Genomic DNA, 27,114 nt, shown 5'->3' with positions numbered 1-27,114 from the left:
TTCATGAGGGAATAGCTCCAGGACCCCCCTCCCCACTGTGGATACCAAAATCTGCAGATGCTCAAGTCCCTTATATAAAACAGCATAGTATTCATATATAATCTACCCACATTGTCCCATTTTTTTTTCCTCCCATATACTTTAAATCATCTCTTAAATACTTAAAATACCAAATACTATGTAAATTTTTTGGAATTTTCTGGAATTTTTCTTCCAAATATTTTCAGCTTGCTGTTGGTTGAATCCATGGAAGCAGAACCCTTGGATACAGAGGGCTGACCGTATATGTATATATAGCCCACAAGCCACATTTTTAAACAACTGTGGCTTAATTATCTTGCTCATTTAGTTGTTACTTCACATTGTAACAAGTAAAAAAAAGGGAAAAAATTAAGGAAATACAAAGCTCAGAGCTCCTGTCAAGAATATTCTAGAAACTGGAGAGTGATCAAGATGGCGGAGGAGTAAGACATGGAGCTCACCTCCTTCAACAAATACATCAAAAATATATCTACAGGGGCTTCCCAGGTGGCGCAGTGGTTGAGAGTCCGCCTGCTGATGCAGGGGACGCGGGTTCGTGCCCCGGTCCGGGAAGATCCCACATGCCACGGAGCGGCTGGGCCCGTGAACCATGGCCGCTGAGCCTGCGCGTTCGGAGCCTGTGCTTCGCAACAGGAGAGGCCACAACAGTGAGAGGCCCGCATACCGCAAAAAAAAAAAAAAAAAGTAGTTAAAAAAATATATATATCTACAGGTGGAACGATTCTCACAGAACATCTACTGAACACTGGCAGAAGACCTCAGACTTCTGAAAGGGCAAGAAAATCTCCATGTTACCGCGTAGGACAAAAGAAAAAGAAAAAAAAGAGAGAGAGAGAAAGGAATCAGGACAGGACCTGCACCCCTGGGAGGGAGCTATGAAAGAGAAAAGGTTCCCACACCCTAGGAAGTCCCCTCACTGGCAGGGAGATCAGTCAGGATAGAGGGGGAGCTTCGGCGCCTTGGAGGAAAGTGCAGCAACTAGCTGCAGAAGGCAAAATGAAGGAAGACCTACACAGACAGTCAGTATGGCTGCCCTGCACTCCCCAGCCTGAGACATGCATCCGTTGGTGCAGGTGGGGGCTGGGTACTGGAGCTTTGGAGGTCAGACCCAGGGAGAGGACTGGGGTTGGCTGCACGGAGATAGCCTGAAGGAGCTGGAGTGTGGTAATGGCCACAACCAAGGGTGTACATGGAAGAAGCCTGGTCCCCGCCACAGAGGTAAGGTGCCACTGTTGGGGGGCATGCAAGGAGAGGGGAGGACCGCTTTAGGAGCCTCCTTCCCCATGCACATGGTATCACGTGACAGGACACAGCCTACACGAGCTCTCAGGGCAGGCATGAGCTGCCGCAGGCACTGAGAGATCCAGGAGCAGGCGCCAGTTGCTGACCCCACCATTGTGGGATCCAGAAGCACACATGAGCCGCTGCCGTGGGCCCTGGGAGTGGGCACCAGCCAGTGCTGCCATTGCAGGCTGTTATCCCCTTGATAGGGAGCGCACAAGAGCTGCAGCATCTGCACACCCCCTATCAAGGGGATAACAGCCAGCACATGCTGAGGAAAGATGCAGAAGGCATCCATATGAAAAGCAGCCCTTGCACCAAATACATTAAACCCACACAAGCTACACAGGGATGCTCCTGCATATAAACAGCCTTCCAAGATCACAGTAGATAACTGTTCTTCCTAAACGCACAGAGTAAGAGAAATATACATAAAATGAAGAAGCAGAGAAACCACTCCCAGTTAAAAGACCAAGAGAATCCCCCTAAAAGAACAATGAAACAGACCTCTTCAGTGTAACGGACACCGAGTCCAAAAAGGAGGTAATGAAAATACCAAAGGAATTAAGAAAGGCTACCGAAAGAAATGCAGATTACTGTAAAAAGAAACTAGAAACTATAAGGAGGAGCCAAGAAAAATCAGAAAATTCATTTCCCGAGATTAAAGCTGAGCTAAAAGCAATGACTAGCAGAATGAATAATACAGGAGAACGAATAAGTGATCTGGAAGATAAAATAATGAAAATCACCCAATCAGAACAGGAGACAGAAAGCCAAATGAAAAAAAAAAAGAAAACAATATAAAAAGACCCACGGGATAATATAAAGCGTGCCACTCTATGCATAACAGGGATTCCAGAAGGAGAAGAAAGAGAAACGGAGATTGAAAAGGTATTTGAAGAAATTATGCCTGAAAAGTTCCCAAACCTAAAAAAGGAAACAGTTATCCAGATACAGAAAGCACAGAAGGTCAGGAACAAAATGAACCCTAACAGACCTACACCAAGACATATTACAATCAAAATGGCAAAAGTTAAACATAAAGAGAGGATTCTAAAGGCAGCAAGAGAAAAACAAAGAGTTAATTACAAGGGAACCCCCATAAGGCTATCAGCTGATTTCTCTACAGAAACACCACAGGCCAGAAGGGAGCAGAAAAACATATTTAAAATCTTGAAAGGGAAAAATCTGCAATCTACAATGCTCTACCCAGCAAAATTATCATTTAGAATAGGAGAGATAAAGAATTTCTCAGAGGAGCAAAAACTAAAATAATACAGCAATACTAAACCTAACCTAAAAGAAATATTCAGAGGTCTCCTCTAATTTGAAAAGAAGCAAGAAGATATAGGAAAGAGGAAATCACAACTGGAAAGTAAATCACTTAAATAAGCCAGTATACAGATGGAAAAAATATTTTTTAAATCAATTTGTGAAAGAGATGATAAACGCAAGGAAGAGCAAAAGGATAAACATAAAGATGTAAAAGAGGACATCAAAATCATAAAATGTGGGAGAGGAGAGTAAGAAAATGTAGATTCTTTTTTTTAGAATGCATTTGAGCCTATATGACTGTCAGTCTAAAGCAAGCAGATATAATAAGGAGTTAACATACTTGAAAAACAGGGTAACCATAAATCAAAAACATACAATAGATTCACCAAAATCAAAAAGAAGAGAACACAAGCATAAAATAAAATCATCAAACCACAAAATGAAAAACAAAAAAGAAAAAGAAAGGGACAAAGAAGAAACACAGCATCAACTGGAAAACAAGGTTTAAAATGGCAATAAATACAGATTTATCAATAATTACCTTAAATGTCAATGGACTAAATGCTCCAATCAAAAGACAGAATGGCAGACTGGATAAAAAAACAAGTAAGTACGATATGCTGCCTACAAGGCACCCACTTTAGGGCAAATGACACACACAGATTGAAAGTGAGGGTACGGAAAAAAGACATATCATGCAAACGGAAATGACAAGAAAGTGAGGGTCGCAATACTCACGTCAGACAAAATAGACTTTAAAACAAAGGCCATAAAGAAAGATAAAGACACTATATAATGACAAAAGGATCAATAAAAGGAGAGGATTTTACACTCATCAACATATATGTACCTAATATAGGAAAACCCAAATACATAAAACAAATACTAACAGACATAAAAGGAAAAATTGACGGGAATACAATAATAGTAGGCAACTTTAACACCCCACTCACATCAATGGACAGATCTTCTAGAAAGAAAATCAATAAGGCAACAGATATCCTAAATTATACAATAGAACAGTTAGACTTAATTGATATTTTCAGGACATCATATTCAAAAAACCCAGAATACACATTCTTTTCAAGTGCACATGTAATATTCTCTAGGACTGATGATATACTAGGGCACAAAACAACAGAGCCAGATTCACCACAAAGAAAAGAGAGAGAACCCAGATAAACAAAATAAGAAATGAAAAAGGAGAAATATCAACCAAGACCGCAAAAATACAAAACCACCATAAGAGAATACTATGAACATTTATATGCCAACAAATTCAACAACCTAGAAGAAATGAACAAGTTTCTAGAAACATACAGCCCATCAAAATTTAATCAAGAATATAACAGATAATTTAAAACGACCTATCATTAGAAGTGAAATTGAATCTGTAATTAAAAGAAAAAAAAAAAACTCCCTACAAACAAAAATCCAGGACCAGATGGCTTCACAGGTGAATTCTACCAAACATACAAAGAACTTTTACCAATCCTCAAATTCTTCCAAAACACTGAAGAGGAGGGAACACTCCCGAAGACGTTCTATGAAGTCACTATCACCCTGATACCAAAACCAAACAAAGATACCACCAACAAAGAAAATTACAGGCCAGTATCTTTGAGGAATATAGAAGCAAAAATTCTCAACAAAGTATTAGCAAACTGAATCCAACAAAATATACAAAAGATCATACACCATGACCAAGTGGGATTCATCCTAAATTCATAAGGATGGTTCAACATATGCAAATCAATCAATGTGATACACCACATCAACAAAAGAAGAGACAAAAACCACATGATCATCTCAATAGATGCAGAAAAAAACACCTGACAAAATCAACGTCCATTAATGATAAAAACTCTTACCAAAGTGGGTATAGAGGGAACATATCTCAACACAATAAAAGTTACTTATGACAAACCCACAGCCAATATACTCAATGATGAAAAGCTGAAATCCTTCTCTCTAAAATCTGGAACAAGAATGCTCAGTCTCCTCACTTCTATTCAACATAATATTGGAAGTCCTGGCCACAGCAATCAGATACAAAAAAGAAAATGTATCCAAATTGGAAGGGAAGAGGTAAAATTGTCACTATATGCAGATGACATGAAACTATATATAGCAAGCCCTAAGAACGCCACACAAAAACTACTAGATATAATAAATGAATTCAGCAAAGTAGCAGGATACAAGATTAACATTCAGAAATCAGTTGCATTCCTTTACACTAACAATGAAATATCAGAACAGGATTGTAAAAAACAAATTCCTTTTAAGGGCTTCCCTGGTGGTGCACTGGTTGAGAGTCTGCCTGCGATGCAGGGGACACGGATTTGTGCCCTGGTCCGGGAAGATCCCACATGCCACGGAGCGGCTAGGCCCGTGAGCCATGGCCGCTGAGCCTGCATGTCTGGAGCCTGTGCTCTGCAACGGGAGAGGCCACAACAGTGAGAGGTCCGCATACCGCAAAAAAAAAAAAAAAAAAAAAAATTGCACCCAAAGAAAAAAAAAGGAATACCTAGGAATAAATCTTATCAAGGAGGTGAAAGACTTATATGCTGAGAACTATAAAACATTAATAAAGGAAATAAAAGAGGATTCAAAGTGATGGAAAGATATCCCATGCTCTTGGATAAATTAATATTGTTAACATGGCAATACTACCCAAAGCAATTTACAGATTTAATGTGATCCCTATCAAATTATCCATGACATTTTCCACAGAACTAGAACAAATAATCCAAAATCTTATTACAGAACCATAAAAAAAACCACAGCAATCCTGAGGAAAAACAACAAAGCAGGAGGCATAACTCTCCCAGACTTCAGAAAATACTAAAAAGCTACAGTAATCAAAACAGTGTGGTATTGGTACAAAAATAGGCATATGGATCAATGAAACAGAGCAGAAAGCACAGAAATAAACCCACACAACTACAGTCAATTAATCTTTGATAAAGAAGGCAAGAATATACAATGGAGAAAAGACATTTGCTTCAGCAAGTAGTACTGGGAGAGTTGGACAGCTGCATGCAAATCAATGAAGTTAAAACACACCCTCACACCATACACAAAAATAAACTCAAAATGGCTTAAAGACTTAAATATAAGACATGACACCATAAAACTCCTAGAAGAGAACATAGGCAAAACATTCTCTGACATAAATTGTACCAATGTTTTCTTAAGTCAGTCTCCCAAAGCAATAGAAATAAAAACAAAATTAATCAAACTTACAAGCTTTTGCACAGCAAAGGAAACCATAAAAAAAATGAAAAGACAACCTACAGAATGGGAGAAAATATTTGCAAATGATGCAAGAGACAAGGGCTTAATCTTCAAAATATATAAACAGTTCGTACAACTCAACAACAAAAAAACAAACAACCCAATCGAAAATGAGCAGAAGACCTAAAGAGACATTTCTCCAAAGAAGACATACGGATGGCCAGTAGGCACATGAAAAGATGCTCAACATCACCAATTATTAGAGAAATGCAAATCAAAACTACAATGAGGTATCACCTTACACCAGTCAGAATGGCCATCATTAAAAAGTCTACAAATGACAAATGCTGGAGAGGATGTGGAGAAAAGGGAACCCTCCTACACTGCTGGTGGGAATGTAAGTTGGTACAGCTACTATGGAAAACAGTATGCAGGTCCTTCAGAAAACTAAAAATAGAATTACTACATGATCCAGCAATCCCACTCCTGGGAATATACCTGGACAAAACTATAATTCAAAAAGATACATGCACCCCTATGTTCACAGCAGCACTGTTCACAATAGCCAAAACATGGAAACAACCTACATGTCCATCAACAGATGAATGGATAAAGAGGATGTGGTACATATATACAATGGAATACCACTCAGACATAAAAAAGAACTAAATAATGCCATTTGCAGCAACATGGATGCAACTAGAGATTATCATACTAAATGAAGTAAATCAGAAAGAGAAAGACAAATACTTTATGATATCATTTACATGTGGAATCTAAAATATGGCAGAGATTTCCCTGGTGGTGCAATGGTTAAGAATCTGCCTGCCAATGCATGGGACATGGGTTCGAGCCCTGGTCTGGGAAGATCCCACATGCCACAGAGCAACTAAGCCCATGCACCACAACTACTGAGCCTGTGCTCTAGAGCCCACAAGCCATAACTACTGAAGCCCACGCTCCACAACTACTGAAGCCCACACGCCTAGAGCCTATACTCCGCAACAAGAGAAGCCACCACAATGAGAAGCCCATGCACCGCAATGAAGAGTAGCCCCCACTCGCCACAGCTAGCGAAAGCCCAACACAGCCAAAAAAAAAAAATAATTTATAAAAATAAAAAAATTTAAAAAATAAAATATGGCACAAATGAACCTATTTACAAAACAGAAACTGATAGAGAACAGACTTGTGGTTGACAAAGGGGCATAGGGGTAGGGGAGGGATGGACTGGGAGTTTGGGGTTAGTAGATGCAAACCATTACTATAGAATGAACAAACAACAAGGTGCTACTGTATAGCACAGGAAACTATATTCAATATCCTGAGATATTTTCCATAATGGAAAAGAATATAAAAAAGAACGTACATATACATGTATAACTGAATCACTTTGCTGTACAGCAGAAATTAACACAACATTGTAAATCAACTATACTTCAATTTGAAAAAAGAATATTCTAGGAACTAAAACAATTAAATAAATACACAGTATAAAAGGTTTATACAATCAAGTCAACCCCATTACCTCATGAATGGAATCCACTCATATTCCCCTGAAAATGTTAGTTTCCATCAATTACACAACTTAATTAGTTTAGTATGGGTACTATTTTGCTTCTGGACTTTAATTGATACTACTCAAAATGACAGGGCAGTAATCCCAGTTAGTACACCAATAATAAGGTGGTATTCTTAGCTACAATGTACCAATAGATATGAGTGTGTGCAAAGGAAATGGAAATCCTTCAGCTAATGAGTATTGTAAGACTGCATATGGAAAATAACAGCAGAAATAGTTTTCATGTGGTTTAAAGAGAAAAGTCTCCTAAGAGTTTACGGAGCACAGTCCATATAGAACCTGTCTCTAGTGGCCTGGCCCAGTCCTGGGTGGTTTAAAAGGAAGAGCACAGAATTAGAAGTCAGAAGATCTGAATGTGAACCCAGGCTCTATAACTTATTAGCTATTCGATTAAGGGCAAATCACTCATGCTATTCTCAAAGAAAAGTAGGGATGACACCACTATGTACACCTCTCCCATAGAAAAGATGCACTGGAACTAATAATTTACTGGTGTAACCTTCCCCTCTAGACTAAAAACTCTTTGAAGGCAGGAGTCATATCTCACTGAGTTCTCACTCACTACTTATTCTCACTACCTAAACTAACATGGTGCCTGAAAGACACAGTAACTCATGAACTGATGACTCATTTAAAGAATACCACCCTACCAACCTAACAGAAATATGGGAAGGGTAAAACTGAAAATACTCTACAAAGATGAGTTTATCACCATCAGTGTTTAAATGAAGAAATAAAAGCTATGTTTATCTTAACTATGAATGATTCAATTCTTGAAAGAATAACTAATACTTCAGATGATATAACCAGGAACCAAAAATATGATCTGAAATAAAGAGCCAGAATCAATAAGTTGAATTTAATACAAAGAAGCATAAAGTCTCATACTGATGTTTGAATAACACATGCCAATAAAGGATGAGGGTATATGGCTTGGGAACAGTTTGCATTAAAACATTCTAGGAAGGTTTTAGTTAACTTACATAAAGATGATATGTTGAAATCTATTTTAAGGTTAAGCTGAATTAGGGAATTCCATGGCACTCCAGTGGTAAGGACTCCACAATCTCACTGCCATGGGCCCCAGTTTGATCCCTTGTCGGGAAACTAAGATCCCACAAGCTGTGCAGCATGGCCAGAAAAGAAAAAAGAGTCTTAAATACAAGACACAAAATCATAATAAAGGAACAAGATTGAATAAAATAAAAGATTAAGCTGAATTAATACAAGAACACTCCTCAGACGGGGGCAAGGAGAAGCACAGTGGTATAAAGGAGCAGAGATTCCAAAATAAAAACAGATAAAATAAATGACTCAAATGTTGACCCTCAAGGACAATGGGAAGAAGAGAACATTCTAATGCCAGAAGTAAGCAATCACACACATGCTCACATACATGAAACAGGCACAAGTTTAAGGAGTCCTAGAAAAACATGGAAGAGAAACTATACTTATTAATTTTCAATATTCAATATTTTCAATATTCTTAAAAATGTACAGCAAGAAAAATCAGGCTTTTTCTTTCATTTTTGTCCTCTTCTTCTCAGGCAGGGCTTTATTCCTTAAGGTAACAACATTTGCAAAACTTCTAAATAAGCCAGGATATAAAAAAGTGTTTCTTAATTTCTTTTTTAAAAAAATACAGGTTTCACGTAATAATTACTTTTAGCCTCTCTATGCACTTTAATTCATGTTGGCTGCCCTACTTAGAACGTCTTTTACAACAACTGGCATCTTGCTACCAGTCCTCTAACTCTAAGTCCAGTACCTTCTCCATTTCCTCCCCATGGAGCTGTTGACATGTGAGATTTCACATACCAATGTGTTCTCTGAACTTCTGAAGATAAATAACCTCTTCCGTCTCTGAAACACCATAGCACCAATATACATATTTTTATAATACTTATGATGTTCCACTTGGTAATTCAATTGTTTGTATACCTGTTTCATCTCTTATACCAGATTATAAGGTTTTGGTGGGCCAAAACCCATCTTATCTTGGTAGATTCCACAGCAGCTAGCATAGCTGTACTTGGAAGAAAAGATGAGAAGAGGAATGGGGGACGGGAGAAAAAGAGGCAGAATAAATAGAAGGTCCAAAGTATAGTAGAAGACTGGTAAGTGCAGAGTAACCCCGGGGGTGCGCATTCTGGGTCTATTTGTGGGTTCAAATATCCAAAAGACATACAAATAGTATTGACATGTCCCCTAGGGTTCCTGGGAATTCAACCTCAGGTTACTAGGAATTCAAAATAAGAAACATAAACTTTAACTATTTATGAATATAGATCAAACCCTCCTTTTTTTGGCAGCAGAGAAAGGATAAGAGACTGGGAAAATGACTAAGATTTAAGGTAGAAATCTCTACCTTTACCCATAAGAAAAACAAACATTTCCAAAGTCCTAAAATGGGTGGTAAAACCAAATAAATGGATTATGCAATTACCAGACCGCATCAATGGATTCTGCACAAATCTTTTCAAAGAGCTAGTGAAAAATGTGTTTTGAATATCACTTTGATTCTTCTTCCCTGAACTAAAATAATCGCTCATATCTGAATCCAAATGCCATGCTTTCTCCTGACACGTAAATACTTACCATCCTCCTCAGGCAACTCTTCTGGACTAAGTTCTACTAATTCAAAGCCATGTTTGATACACCACTCTTGAGCCTTCTGTCGGTTTACACCTAAAATAACATGCAGAAGATTCTTTATAAGCAAAAATAAAATAAAACATGAATATTGCTGCAATACTCTCCACAATCTCAAAGTGTTACCTTTAATGTCAATGTCATTCTAAAGGCATACTAAATAAATTAATATAAGGAAAATGATTTCTCAAACCCCAAGTGTCTGTTCTAAAAAAATAAAATGTAAATATTGCAAGATTCCAAAGAGAAACAGCTGAAAATATTTTTGTAAGGTAATAAAATCACACAAGACATACTGTTCTAAGTTAAGGAAACCAATGTATTGTCTACCAAGGAATGGCAAGTGTCACAACGTATGTACCACCTACAATCCCACTGGAGTGCCTTACCATTTTCAGACACTCTATCGCAAACCAAGATCATCACCTCAGGTAACCATGCTTCTGCCAGTGGAAGCCAGGAGGAAACACTATCAAGACCAGATTTCTAGAGGGAGGAGAAAGAAACATAGAAACAAAAACAGAAAAAGAGACATTAAGAGAACTCACAGAAAATGCAAGGTTAAAAAAAACAAAGCACAAAATAATTTGTTATTCAAGGTCCATGGAAAACAAAATCTTACCTGCGTGCTGTCAAAGTAAACCACAAATGCTTGAACGGACTCTGCAATCTCTGCAGTGACGAGAAATTTGTTTGGCACCACACATAGATTGATATCTGCTGAATAGTATTTATTATCAATGGTCCAGGGATAAAACCTCACGGCATCGTTGGCAGTCACTTCCACAATAAGATCTTCTGTTCCAAGGATATCTAAATAAATGACACAATATTACCATGGAAAGTACAAAACCAATATACAATGGTCAATTTTCTCAGTAAGATACCAGATTAATAATTCTCTTTATGCAAGGATTTCAAAGGGCCTCTGATTTATTAGGATAGTTTCCTTCTCTGATCATTTGATTATAAAAGTAATGGTGACATAATTTAATTCAATTAATTGGCTTTTTTCTTTAAGAACATAAAAACTATTGTGACTAGATTACATAGTAGTAGAGAACAAAACAGTCATCTAAGCAAACACCCAGTAAAGAGCAAGCAGAAGTGAAAGAAAAACAGCTACATGTATTGCTTACATACTTTATGGAAGCTGGAAGACTGTGAGAATAGTCAAGAATTTGTAACTATTTTGTACTTACTGCAAACTAAAAGGAAGATAGCAGCAAAGCTAAACCAGTAACAGAACAGTTACACACAGTCCCTGGGCCAAATGCTGACACATTAATTCAACTAATGAAATAAAAGAATGCATACTGATAAATGACCCCATTCCATTTATATATATTCAGCCTTCTTCAGATTCTTTGAAAGCTAACTCAAATTCTTGTTGACAAAGACACTCTGGCAAATTTTAATATAGAAAGCCAAGCAAATTAAATGATTTAGGAAAGAACCAAATCTTTCAGAAATCCATGTGCAACATCGGTATAACTAGTGAAATCCTTAACAGTAAATTACCAAGTCAATGATGGACAAATATAGATGTGGTCATGGAACCACTGGAGCATTTTGCTTCCATAATGTCATACAATATTTAGAACTTGAAGAGACATCAGAAATTGTTCTAACCCGAACTCCCATCTCTCACACCCATAACCATAACCTCCATTTCACACAGATGTGGAAAATTAGCTTAGAGAAGTAAAATGACAGGCCACTAACTGGGTTATAATAAGAATATACAGCCAAATGGCCACAAACTCCTTTCTAATGCATACTAAGATGAACATATAAAATATTCCTCACGAAAAAGAACACAGCAGGAGGTATAACCCGCCTAGACTTCAGACAACACTACAAAAGTACAGTAATCAAAACAGCATGGTACTGGCACAAAAACAGACATGGATCAATGAAACAGAATAGAGAGCACAGAAATAAACCCACACAACTACGATCAATTAATCTTTGACAAAGAAGGAAAGAATATACAATGGGGAAAAAACATTCGCTTCAGCAAGTAGTACTGGGAAAGTTGGACAGCTGCATGCAAATCAATGAAGTTAAAACACACCCTCATACCGTATACAAAAATAAACTCAAAATGGCTAAAAGACTTAAATATAAGACATGACACCATAAAACTCCTGAAAGAGAACATAGGCAAAACATTCTCTGACATAAATTGTACCAATATTTTCTTAGATCAGTCTCCCAAGGGAATAGATATAAAAGCAAAAATAAACAAATAGACCTAATCAAACTTACAAGCTTTTGCAGAGCAAAGAAAACCATAAGCAAAACAAAAAACCTGCAGACTGGGAGAAAATATTTGCAAATCACATGACTGACAAAGGCTTAATTTCCCAAATACACAAACAGCTCATACAACTCAATAAGAAAAAAACAACCCAATCATAAAATGGGCAGAAGACCTAAACAGACATTTCTCCAAAGAAGACATACAGATGGCCAATAGGCACATGAAAAGATGCTCAACATCGCCATTTATAAGAAATATGCAAATCAAAACTATAATGAAGTACCACCTCACACCAGTCAGAAAGGCCACCATTAAAATGTCCACAAATTACAAATACTGAGAGGGTGTGGAGAAAAGGGAACATTCTTACACTGTTGGTAGGAATGTAAGTTTGTGCAGCCACTGTGGAAAACAGTATGGAGGTTCCTCAGAAAACTAAAAATAGAATTACTATATAATCCAGCAATTGCACTCCTAGGCATATATCTGGACAAAACTATAATTTGAAAAGATACATGCATCCCTATATTCATAGCAGCAGTATTCACAATAGCCAAGACATGGAAACAACCTAAATGTCCATCGACAGATGAATGGATAAAGAAGATGTGGTACATATACACAATGGAATACTATTCATCCATTTTTAAAAAATGAAATAATGCCATTTGCAGCAACATGGATACAACTAGAGATTATCATACTAAGTGAAGTGACTCAGAAAGCGAAAGACGAACACCATATGATATCACTTATATGTGGAATCTAAAATACAACACAAATGAATAAACCTATGAAACAAAAACAGACTCACAGACAGAGGACAGACTTGTGGTTGCCAAGGGGGAGGGGAGTGGGGGAAGGAAGGATTGGGAGTTTGGGGTTAGCAGATGCAAACTATTATACTATACAAGATGAATAAGCAAAAAGGACCTACCGTATAGCACAGGGAACTATATTCAATATTCTGTGATAAATCATAATGGGAAAGAATATGATAAGGAATGTATATATAACCGAATGACATTGCTGTACAGCAGAAATTAACACATTATAAATCAACTATACTTCAATAATTAAAAAATTTGTTTAAATATTCCTCAAACTCACAATTAGTAAGACACAGAAAACTAGAAGTTAAATTTTAAATTCCAGAGCTAGGATTATATATTTGGAAGGTTGCCATAGTTTCTGCTCAACAAAATGATATGCAGGAATTATTTAGTCTCAAAACTGCTAGGAAGGGACTTCCCTGATGGTCCAGAGGTTCGGAGTCCGCCTTCCAATGCGGGGGATGCGGGTTTAATGCCTAGTCGGGGAACTAGGGTCCCACATGTCAGGGAGCAGCTAGGCCTGCATGCCACAGCTACTGAGCCCGCAAGCTGCAACTGTAAGCCCATGCCCTCTGCAACCCACGTGCCACAACTAGAGAGAAGCCTGCGCACCAGAGCAATGGATCCCGTGAGCCGTCACTGAGACCCAATGCAGCCAAAAATAAATAAATAAATACTAAAAATTTTTTAAAACCTGCTAGGAATGACATATATAAAGTGTGTATGTGTGCATGTGCATTTTTCCATTGATAAACTTTCATCATGTGGTTATTAAGAAGAACTGGTCTGGAGGAGACTTTCAAGATGGTGGAGGAGTAACACATGGAGATGACCTTCCTCCCCACAAACACATCAGAAATACAACTACATGGGGAACAACTCCTACAGAGCACCTACTGAAGGCTGGCAGAAGACCTCAGACCTCCCGAAAGGCAAGAAACCCCCCACGTACCTGGATATATATTTTTTTCTCCTTTTTCTCTTTTTGTGAGTGTGTATGTGTATGCTTCTTTGTGTGATTTTGTCTGTATAGCTTTACTTTTACCATTTGTCCTAGGGTTCTATCTTTTTTTTTTTAAATATAGTTTTTAGCACTTGTTATCATTGGTGGATTGTTTTTCGGTTTGGTTGCTCTCTTCTTTCTTTCTTTCTTTCTTACTACTTTTGAATTTTTTTATTTTTAATAATTATTTTTTATTTTTTTTAAAAACTATTTTACCTTATTTTTTTCTTTCTTTCTTTTTTTCTCCCTTTTCGTCTGAGCCGTGTGGCTGACAGGGTCTTGGTGCTCTGGCCGGCTGTCAGGCCTGTGTCTCTGATGTGGGAGAACCAAGTTTAGGACATTGGTCCACCAGAGACCTCCCGGCTCCATGTAATATCAAATGGCAAAAGCTCTGCCAAAGATCTCCATCTCAATGCTAAGACCCAGCTCCACTCAATGACCAGCAAGTTACAGTGCTGGACACCCTATGCCAAACAACTAGCAAGACAGGAACACAACCCCATTCATTAGCAGAGAGGCTGCCTAAAGTCATAATAAGGTCACAGATACCCCAAAACATACCACTGGACACAGTCCTGCCCACCAGAAAGACAAGATCGAATGTCATCCACCAGAAAACAGGCACTAGTTCCCTCTGCCAGGAAGCCTACACAACCTACTGAACCAACCTTAGCCACTGGGGGTAGACACCAAAAACAACAGGAACCAAGAACCTGTGGCCTGCAAAAAGGAGACCCCAAACACAGTAAGATAAGCAAAATGAGAAGAAAACGAAGCACACAGCAGACGAAGAAGCAAGGTAAAAAGCCACCAGACCAAACAAATGAAGAGGAAACAGGCAGTCCACCTGAAAAAGGATTCAGAGTAATGATAGTAAAGGTGATCCAAAATCTTGGAAATAGAATGGAGAAAACACAAGAAATGTTTAACAAGGTCCAAGAAGAATAAAGAGCAAACAAACATGATGAGCATCACAATCAATGAAATTAAAAATGCTCTAGAAAGAATCAATAGCAGAATAACTGAGGCAGAAGGTGGATAAGTCACCTGGAAGATAAAATAGTGGAAATAACTACTGCAGAACAGAATAAAGAAAAAAGAACGAAAAGAATTGAGGACAGTTTTAGAGACCTCTGGGACAACATTAAATGCACCAACATTCGATTTATAGGGGTCCCAGAAAAAGAAGAGAAAAAGAAAGGGACTGAGAAAATATTTTAAGAGCTTACAGTTGAAAATTTCCAATATAAGAAAGGAAATAGTCAAGTCCAGGAAGCACAGAGTCCCACACAGGATAAATCCAAGGAGAAACATGCCAAGACACATATTAATCAAACTATAAAAAATTAAATACAAAGAAAAAATATTAAAAGCAGCAAGGGGAAAACAACAACTAATATAAAACGGAATCCCCATAAGGTTAACAGTTGATCTTTCAGTAGAAACTCTGCAAGCCACAAGGGAGTGGCAGGACATATTTAAAGCGATGAAAGGGAAAAACCTACAACCAAGATGACTCTACCCAGCAAGAACCTTATTCAGATTCGACGGAGAAATTAAAACCTTTACAGACAAACAAAAGCTAACAAAATTCAGCACCACCAAAACAGCTTTACAACAAATGCTAAAGGAACTTCTCTAGGCAGGAAACACAAGAGAAGGAAAAGACCTATAATAACAAACCCAAAACAATTAAGAGAATGGTAGTATGAACATACATATCGATAATTACTTTAAATGTAAATGGATTAAATGCTCCAACCTAAAGACATAGACTGGCTGAATGCATACAAAAACAAGACCCATATATATTCTCTCTACAAGAGACCCACTTCAGACCTAGGGACACATACAGACTGAAAGTGAAGGGATGGAAAAAGATATTCCATGCAAATGGAAATCAAAAGAAAGCTGGAGTAGCATTCTCATATGAGACAAAATAGACTTTAAAGGACACTACATAATGATCAAGGGATCAATCCAAGAAGAAGATATAAAAATTGTAAATATTTATGCATCAAACATAGGAGCACCTCAATAGATAAGGCAAATGCTAACAGCCATAAAAGGGGAAATCAACAGTAACACAGTCATAGTAGGGGACTTTAATACCCACTTTCACCAATGGACAGATCATCCAAAATGAAAATAAATAAGGAAACACAAGTTTTAAATGACACATTAAACAAGACGGACTTAATTGACATTTATAGGACATTCCATCCAAAAACAAAAGAATACACTTTCTTCTCAAGTGCTCATGGAACATTCTCCAAGATAGATCATTTCGGATCACAAATCAAGCCTTGGTATATTTAAGAAAATTAAAATCGTATGAAGTATCTTTTCTGACCACAATACTATGAGATTGGACATCAATTACAGGAAAAAATCTGCAAAAAATAAAAACACATGCAGGCTAAAAAATACACTACTAAATAACCAAGAGATCACTGAGGAAATCAAAAAGGAAATCAAAAAGTACCTAGAAACAAATGACAATGAAAACGCGATGACCCAAAACTTATGGAATGCATCAAAATCAGTTCTAAGAGGGAAGTTTATAGCAATACAATCCTACTTCAAGAAACAAGAAACACCTCAAATAAACAACCTAACCTTATACCTAAAGCAATGAGAGAAAGAAGAAAAAAACCCCAAAGTTAGCAGAAGGAAAGAAATCATAAAGAGCAGATCAGAAATAAATGAAAAAGAAATGAAGGAAACAATAGCAAAGATCAATAAAACTAAAAGCTGGTTCTTTGAGAAGACAAACAAAAGTGATAAATCACTAGCCAGACTCATCAAGAAAAAAAGGGAGAAGACTCAAATCAACAGAATTAGAAATTACAAAGGAGAAGTAACAACTGACACTGCAGAAATAGAAATGATCATGAGAGATTACTACAAGCAACTGTAAGCCAATAAAATGGACAACCTGGAAGAAATGGACAAATTCTTAGAAAGGCACAACCTTCTGAGACTGAACCAGGAAGAAATAGAAAATATAAAGACCAATAACAAGCACTGAAATTGAAACTGTGACTAAAAATCTTCCAACAAACAGAAGTCCAGGACCAGATGGCTTCACAGGAAAATTCTATCAAATGTTTATAGAGAAGAGCTAACACCTATCCTTCTCAAACTCTTCCAAAATATAGCAGAGGGAGAAACACTCCACAACTCATTCTACGTGGCCACCCTCACCCTGATACCAAAACCAGACAAAGATGTCACAAAGAAAGAAAACTACAGGCCAACATCACTGATGAACATAGATGCAAAAATCCTCAACAAGATACTAGCAAACAGAATCCAACAGCACATTAAAAGGATCATACACCATGATCAAGTGGGCTTTACCGGAGGAATGCAAGGATTCTACAATATATGCAAATCAATCAATGTGACAAATCATATTAACAAATTGAAGGAGAAAAACCATATGATCATCTCAATAGATGCAGAAAGAGCTTTCGACAAAATTCAACACCGATTTATGACAAAAACCTTCCAGAAAGTAGGCAGAGAGGGAACTTACCACAACATAATAAAGGCCATATATGACAAACCCACACCAAACATTGTTCTCAATGGTGAAAAACTGAAACCATTTTCACTAAGATCAGGAACAAGACAAGGTTGTCCACTCTCACCACTATTATTCAACATAGTGTTGGAAGTTTTAGGCACAGCAATCAGAGAAGAAAAAGAAATAAAAGGAATACAAATTGGAAAAGAAGAAGTAAGCTGTCACTGTTTGCAGATGACATGATACTATACATGAAGAATCCTAAAGATGCTACCACAAAAGTACTAGAGCTAATCAATGAATTTGGTAAAGTTGCAGAATACAAAATTAATGCGCAGAAATCTCCTGCATTCCTATACACTAATGATGAAAAATCTGAAAGAAAAATTAAGGAAACACTCCCATTTACCATTGCAACAAAAAGAATAAAATACATAGGAATAAACCTACCTAAGGAGACAAAAGACCTGTACGCAGAAAACTATAAGACACTGATGAAAGAAATTAAAGATGATGCAAACATATGGAGAGATATACCATGTTCTTGGATTGGAAGAATCAACATTGTGATAATGACTCTACTACCCAAAGCAATCTACAGATTGAATGCAATCCCTATCAAACTACCAATGGCATTTTTCACAGAACTAGAACAAAAAATTTCACAATATGTATGGAAACACAAAAGACCCCGAATAGCCAAAGCAATCTTGAGAAAGAAAAATGGGGCTGTAGGAATAAGGCTCCCAGACTTCAGATTATACTACAAAGCTACAGTAATCAAGATGGTATGGTACTGGCACAAAAACAGAAATATAGATCAATGGAACAAGATAGAAAGCACAGAGATAAACCCACGCACATATGGTTCAACTTACTTCTGATAAAGAAGGCAAGAATATACAATGGAGAAAAGACAGCCTTTTCAATAGGTGGTGCTGGGAATACTGGACAGCTACATGTAAAAGAATGAAATTAGAACACTCCCTAACACCATATACAAAAATAAACTCAAAATGGATTAAAGACTTAAAAGTAAGGCCACGCACTATAAAACTCTTAGAGGAAAACATAGGCAGAACACTCTATGACATAAATCACAGCAAGATACTTTTTAACCCACCTCCTAGAGAAATGGAAATAAAAACAAGAATAAACAAATGGGACCTAATGAAACTTAAAAGCTTTTGCACAGCAAAGGAAACCATAAAGAAGACGAAAAGACAACCCTCAGAATGGGAGAAAATATTTGCCAATGAAGCAACTCAGAAAGGATTAATCTCCACAATTTACAAGCAGCTCAAGCAGCTCAGTATCAAAAAAAACAAACAACCCAATCCAAAAATGGCAGAAGACCTAAACAGACATTTCTCCAAAGAAAATATACAGATTGCCAACAAACACATGAAACAACCTTCGACATCACTAATCATTAGAGAAATGCAAATTAAAACTACAATGACACGTCAATGAGTACTCACCAGAACTACTGCCACCACTGTCTTTGTCCGCGCAGTGAACCACAGCCACCCCCGCCTCTGCAAGAGACCCTCCAATACTAGCAGGAGGTGGGTCAAAAAGGATCTTGCTGAGTCACTCCCATGAGAAAACTTGCACAATCCTCTTAGATAGCCTCATCCACCAGAGGGCAGACAGCAGAAGCAAGAAGAACTACAATCCTACAGCCTGTGGAACAAACACCACATTCACAGAAAGACAAGGTGAAAAGTCAGAGGGCTATGTACCAGATGAAGGAACAAGATAAAACCCCAGAAGAACAACTAAATGAAGTGGAGATAGGCAACCTTCCAGAAAAAGAATTCAGATTAATGATAGTAAAGATGATCCAAGACCTCGGGAAAAGAATGGAGGCAAAGATCGAGAAGATGCAAGAAATATTTATCAAAGACCTAGAAGAATTAAAGAACAAACAAACAGAGATGAACAATACAATAACTGAAATGAAAACTACACTAGAAGGAATCAATAGCAGAATAACTGACGCAGAAGAACAGATAAGTGACCTGGAACACAGAATGGTAGAATTCACTGCTGTGGAACCAAATAAAGAAAAAAGAATGAAAAGGAATGAAGACAGCCTAAGAGACCTCTGGGACAACATTAAACGCAACAACATTCGCATTATAGGGGTCGCAGAAGGAGAAGAGAGGAAGGACTAGAGAAAATATTTGAAGAGATTATAGTCAAAAACTTCCCCAACATAGGAAAGGAAATAGCCACCCAGGAAGCACAGCGAGTCCCATACAGGATAAACCTAAGGAGAAACACGCCGAGACACATAGTACTCAAATTGGCAAAATTAAAGACAAAGAAAAATTATTGAAAGCAGCAAGGGAAAAATGACAAATAACATACAAGGGAACTCCCATAAGGTTAACAGTTGATTTCTCAGCAGAAATTCTACAAGCCAGAAGGGAGTGGCATGATATACTTAAAGTGATGAAAGGGAAGAACCAACAACCCAGATTACTCTACCTGGCAAGGATCTCATTCAGATTCAATGGAGAAATCAAAAACTTTACAAACAAAAGCTAAGAGAATTCAGCACCACCAAACCAGCTCTACAACAAATGCTAAAGAAACTTCTCTAAGTGGGAAACACAAGAGAAGAAAAGGACTTACAAAAACAAACCCAAAACAATTAAGAAAATGGTCACAGGAACATACATATCAATAATTACATTAAACATGAACGGATTTCATGCTCCAACCAAAAGACACTGGCTTGCTGAATGGATACAAAAACAAGACCCATATATATGCTGTCTACAAGAGACCCATTCAGACCTAGGGACACATACAGACTGAAAGTGAGGGGATGGAAAAAGATAGTCCATGCAAATGGAAATCAAAAGAAAGCTGGAGTAGCAATACTCGTATCAGATAAAATAGACTCTAAAATAAAGAATGTTGCAAGAGACAAAGAAGGACACTACATAATGATCAAGGGATCAATCCAAGAAGAAGATATAACAATTATAAATATATATGCACCCAACATAGGAGCACCTCAATACATAAGGCAACTGCTAACAGCTATAAAAGAGGAAATCGACAGTAACACAATAACAGTGGGGGACTTTAACACCTCGGTTGTACCAATGGACAGATCATCCAAAATGAAAATAAATAAGGAAACACAAGCTTTAAATGACAAAACAGACCAGATAGATTTAATTGATATTTATAGGACACTCCATCCCAAAACAGCAGATTACACTTTCTTCTCAAGTGCGCACAGAACATTCTCTAGGATAGATCACATCTTGGGTCACAAATCAAGCCTCAGTAAATTTAAGAAAACTGAAATCATATCTAGCATCTTTTCTGACAACAACGCTATGAGATTAGAAAGGAATTACAGGGAAAAAAAGTAAAAAATACAAACACATGGAGGCTAAACAATACGTTACTAAATAACCAAGAGATCAATGAAGAAATCAAAGAGGAAATCAAAAAATACCTAGAGACAAATGACAATGTAAACACGATGATCCAAAACCTATGGGATGCAGCAAAAGCAGTTCTAAGCGGGAAGTTTATAGCTATACAAGCCTACATCAACAAACAAGAAAAATCTCAAACAATCTAAACTTACACCTAAAGGAACTAGAGAAAGAAGAACAAACAAAACCCAAAATTAGCAGAAGGAAAGAAATCATAAAGATCAGAGCAGAAATAAATAACATAGAAACAAAGAAAACAGCAAAAGTCAATAAAACTAAAAGCTGGTTCTTTGAGAAGATAAACAAAATTAATAAACCATTAGCCAGACTCATCAAGGAAAAGAGGGAGAGGACTCAAATCAATAAAATTTGAAATGAAAAAGGAGAAGTTACAAGAGACACCGCAGAGATACAAAGCATCAAGAGATTCTACAAGCAACTTTATGCCAATAATATGGACAACCTGGAAGAAATGGACAAATTCTTAAAAAGGTATAACCTTCCAAGACTGATCCAGAAAGAAATAGAAAATATGAACAAACCAATCACAAGTAATGAAACTGAAACTGTGATTAAAAATATTCCAACACACAGAAGTCCAGGACCAGACGGCTTCACAGGTGAATTCTATCAAACATTTAGAGAAAAGCTAACACCGATCCTTCTCAAACACTTTCAAAACATTGCAGAGGAAGGAACACTCCCAAACTCATTCTATGAGGCCACCATCACCCCGATACCAAAACCAGACAAAGATACTACAAGAAAAGAAAATTACAGACGAATATCACTGATGAATATAGATGCAAAAATCCTCAATGAAATACTAGCAAACAGAATCCAACAACACATTAAAAGGATCATACACCATGATCAAATGGGATTTATCCCAGGGATGCAAGGATTCTTCAATATATGGAAATCAATCAATGTGATACACCATATTAACAAATTGAAGGATTAAAACCATATGATCATCTCAATAGATGCAGAAAGAGCTTCTAACAAAATTTAGCACCCATTTATGATAAAAAAAAATCTCCAGAAAGTGGGCAGAGAGGGAAACTACTTCAACATAATAAAGACCATATACGACAAACCCACAGCAAACATCATTCTCAGTGGTGAAAAACTGAAAGCATTTCCTCTAAGATCAGGAACGAGACAAGGATGTCCACTGTCACCATTATTATTCAACATAGTTTTGGAAGTTGTAGCCACGGCAATCACAGAAGAAAAGAAATAAAAGGAATACAAATTGGAAAAGTAGAAGTAAAACTGTCACTGTTTGCAGATGACATGATAGGGTACACAGAATCCTAAAGATGCCACCAGAAAACTACTAGAGCTAATGAATGAATTTGGTAAAGCTGCAGGATACAAAACTAATGCACAGAAATCTCTTGCATTCTTAAACACTAATGATGAAAAATCTGAAAGAGAAATTAAGGAAACACTCCCATTTACCACTGCAATAAAAAGAATAAAATACCTAGGAATAAACCTACCTAGGGAGACAAAAGACCTGTATGCAGAAAACTATAAGACAATGATGAAAGAAATTAAAGATGATACCAACAGATGGAGAGATATAGCATGTTCTTGGATTGGAAGAATCAATATTGTGAAAATGACTATACTACCCAAAACAATCTACAGATTCAGTGCAATCTCTATCAAATTACCAATGGCATTTTTTACAGAATTCGAACAAAAAGTCTTAAAATTTGTATGGAGACACAAAAGACCCCAAATAGCCAAAGCAGTCTTGAGGGAGAAAAACGGAGCTGGAGGAATCAGACTCCCTGACTTCAGACTATACTACAAAACTACAGCAATCAAGACAATATGGTACTGGCACAAAAACAGAAACACAGATCAATGGAACAAGATAGAAAGCTCAGAGATAAACCCATGCACCTATAGTCAACTAATCTATGACAAAGGAGGCAAGGATATACAATGGAGAAAAGACAGTCTCTTCAATAAGTGGTGCTGGGAAAACTGGACAGCTACATGTAAAAAAAATGAAACTAGAACACTCCCTAACACCATACACAAAAATAAACTCAAAATGGATTAGAGATGTAAATGTAAGAACAGGCACTATAAAACTCTTAGAGGAAAACATAGGAAGAACACTCTTTGACATAAATCACAGCAAGATCATTTTTGATCCACCTCCTAGAGTAATTGAAATAATAACAAAAGTAAACAAATGGGACCTAATGAAACTTCAAAGCTTTTGCACAGCAAAGAAAACCATAAAGAAGACGAAAAGCCAACCCTCAGAATGGGAGAAAATATTTGCAAATGAATCAATGGACAAAGGATTAATCTCCAAAATATACAAACAGCTCATGCAGCTCAATATTAAAAAAACAACCCAATCCAAAAATGGGCAGAAGACCTAAATATACACTTCTCCAAAGAAGACATACAGATGGCCAAGAATCACATGAACAGCTGGTCAACATCACTAATTATTAGAGAAATGCAAATCAAAACTACAATGAGGTATCACCTCACACCAGTTAGAATGGGCATCATCAGAAAATCTACAAACAATAAATGCTGGAGAGCGTGTGGAGAAAAGGGAACCCTCTTGCACTGTTGGTGGGAATGTAAATTGATACAGCCACTATGGAGAACAGTATGGAGGCTCCTTAAAAAACTAAAAATAGACCTACCATATGATCCAGCAATCCCACTACTGGGCATATACCCAGAGAAAACCATAATTCAAAAAGATACATGCACCCCAATGTTCACTGCAGCACTATTTACAATAGCCAGGTCATGGAAGCAACCTAAATGCCCATCGACAGACAAATGAATAAAGAAGATGTGGTACATATATACAATGGACTATTACTCAGCCATAAAAAGGAATTAAATTGGGTCATTTGTTGAGATGTGGATGGATCTAGAGACTGTCATACAGAGTGAAGTAAGTCAGAAAAAGAAAAACAAATATCGTATATTAACGCATGTATATGGAACCTAGAAAAATGGTACAGATGAACTGGTTTGCAGGGTAGAAGTTGAAACACAGATGTACAGAACAAACATATGGACACCAAGGGGGGAAAGCCACGGCATGGTGGGGGTGGTGGTGTGATGAATTGGGCAATTGGGATTGACATGTATACACTGATGTGTATAAAATTGATGACTAATAAGAACCTGCTGTATAAAAAAAATAAAATTTTAAAATTAAAAAAAAACAAAACAAAACTACAATGAGGTATCACCTCATACCAGTTAGAATGGCCATCATCAAAAATCTACAAACAATAAATGCTGGAGTGGGTGTGGAGAAAAGGGAACCCTCTTGCACTGTTGCTGAGAATGTTAATTGATACAGTCACTATGGAGAACAGTATGGAAGTTCCTTAAAAAACTAAAAATAGAACCTGCATACAACCCAGCAATCCCACTACTGGGAAGATACCCTGAGAAAACCATAATTCAAAAAGGGTCATGTACCACAATGTTCACTGCAGTTCTATTTACAATAGCCAGGACGTGGAAGCAACCTAAGTGTACACTGACAGATGAATGGATAAAGAAGATGTGGGACATATATACAATGGAATATTACTCAGCCATAAAAAGAAATGAAATTGAGTTATTTGTAGTGAGGTGGATGGACCTAGAGTTTGTCATGCAGAGCGAAGTCAGAAAGAGAAAAACTAATACCGTATGCTAGTACATATATATGGAATCTAAAAAAAAAAAAAAAAGGTTCTGAAGAACCTAGGGATGGGACAGGAATAATGATGCAGATGTAGAGAATGGATTTGAGGACACAAGGAGGGGGAAGGGTAAGCTGGGACGAAGTAAGAGTGGCATGGACTTATATATACACTACCAAATGTAAAATAGATAGCTAGTGGGAAGCAGCCACATAGCACAGGGACATCAGCTCAGTGCTTTGTGACCACCTAGAGGGGTGGGATAGGGAGGGTGGGAGGGAGACGCAAAAGGGAGGAGATATGGGGATATATGTACATATACAGCTGATTCACTTTGTTATAAAGCAGAACCTAACACACCATTGTAAAGTAATTATACTCCAATAAAGATGTTAAAAAAAAAAAAAAAGAACTGGTCTGCCGAAAGTAAAACCTCTTTTTTAACCAAAAAATTAAATTTCAAATAAATTTAAGACTTTACCTTTGACATAAGGCCCCTTTTGAAACTAACTTTCTAAAATTTTTCACCAAAACCAGAATTGTTACTCTTAAATTAACAGGTCTGTGCCAATATTTGAAAATCTGAGTTTACCTTGTCTCTTTAAGAAATCAGTAGTTCTTTCTGCTTAATTTCTACCTTAAGTTATAGTCTTTTATTAATTATTAATCAATCCCATAGCAGCCAGCTGCAGTGCCCCTCATAATGGAGCTTAGGTAAGAAATAACCAGGAAGAACACGTAAGTTATTAAAATCAAAGATTCTGCTTTCATGTAAATGTCTCATAGAAAAAAAAACTCAGATCGAAGTCTATGTTGCATCCAAAGCTAACGTTTCAAACTTCAAGCAAGTGGCATAGCAATATGCCGATATGGAAGAAGGAAAACTGAACCAAGGAGAGTAGCAAAAAATGTATAAACTGATTTCTTTTTTAAGGGTAGGAGGAGCCACCACATGGAATCAGTCTTCTTTCACGGGTAAATTTTTAAAATAATGAATTGACTTTTTTTTTAAGTGGGGAGCACAAAGAGTACAACAATGAACTCACTGTTTTTAAGGGGCAAGTAGAAGGAGCACGGGACTAGTACTCCCACCAGCACCACAGCCAGTTCTTGATATTTCCTAGGCTGGTTGTATTGTTAGAAACTGGAATAAAATGTGGGTTACGCTTTTTTCAAGTCAGTGTCTTCGACTAACATGAAAAAATTAAATCAATGAAGATGTCATATATTTACTTACAAACTGCAATTCAGACTATTTGGATCCATTAAGGATGGTTCATTTTATTAATCAATGTCTAGAATACCAGAGGATAAACCAATGTGTTACTCAGAGCTCTTAAAATTTCAATTACATACTGTGGTTGATTTTCAAGTGAGAAGATATTTACTTAACACGTACAAAGAAGCTATTTCTTTCTCTTTTCTCTAAATCTAAATGAGAATAGAACCAATAAATTGGGAAAATGAATTTTACCTTTCGAAGTTTTAGCAGCTCAGTGGTCTTTTGTTTTGTTTTGTTTTCATTCTTTGTGCTGCCTAAAAGAATTTGATAGGTCAATTTACTTATCAGATTTTCTTTTAACATTTTATGTCTAATCAGATACTTTCAGTGAGGCTGCATGTGGGCTTTATTATTACATCTGTGCCATATTAGAACTAGAGAGAAAAAAGTGAAGATTGGCTCTTTCTAGTTCTTATCATCAACATCATAATGTAGAGTTTAATTTAAAAAATGTAAATGTCTACACTAAATACAGCTTTTCTCCCTCATCCTTTATATTTGGTTTCAAACGTTTAACAAGTTTATTCCTCTCCAAATTAAAACAAAAATCACTCAAATGCTGGTGCACATGGCTAAGAGTTTCCAGAGATCAGTCAGTATAATTCACTCATTTCACAGATAAGAAAACTGAGGGCCAGAAAAAAGAAGCCACTTGCCTAATAGGAGCAGAGCCTAAAACGGAATTCAGGTCACCAGCATTCTTTCCTACTCTACTGTGGTGCATTACAGGTTACAATACTTAGCGTTTGAGCTAGGTCACACTCAAGTGTCTAACGGTCACAGCCAAAACTAACCTATGGACCTAAGCATCCTCTTCCCTTACTTGAAAACCAAAAGTAATAGCTGGAATGAGGGTACCAAAAGATGTGACCCCACAGTACAACTAACCCATCAGAAAACTGTTGATGGGTTTCAGGTATTTTTATGTCAAAAGTGAGTCATAGTGATCTTGTGGGAGTTTTTT

The 27,114-nt window shown here is 37.0% G+C and overlaps 1 protein-coding gene across 4 annotated transcripts in view; it reads right to left on the bottom strand.

Annotated features, from left to right (window-relative positions):
- AAGAB (alpha and gamma adaptin binding protein) overlaps positions 1-27,114 on the bottom strand; it is an 87,126-nt gene that overhangs the window by 47,462 nt on the left and 12,550 nt on the right. For all 4 annotated transcript variants that reach the window (XM_004276226.3, XM_033439927.2, XM_033439928.2 and 1 more), the window contains exons 2-4: positions 10,692-10,882; positions 10,459-10,555; positions 10,016-10,105 (exon numbers count right to left, since the gene is read on the bottom strand). In XM_004276226.3, coding sequence (XP_004276274.1) covers positions 10,016-10,105; positions 10,459-10,555; positions 10,692-10,882 — 378 coding nt within the window. The remainder of the gene's footprint in view (positions 1-10,015; positions 10,106-10,458; positions 10,556-10,691; positions 10,883-27,114) is intronic.

This window comes from Orcinus orca, chromosome 2 (genome assembly GCF_937001465.1).
Source record: "Orcinus orca chromosome 2, mOrcOrc1.1, whole genome shotgun sequence".
In the NCBI taxonomy this organism is placed as follows: domain Eukaryota; kingdom Metazoa; phylum Chordata; class Mammalia; order Artiodactyla; family Delphinidae; genus Orcinus; species Orcinus orca.
The sequence above is the reverse complement of the archived record's forward strand: the minus strand, read 5'-3'. Positions and strand labels throughout refer to the sequence as shown.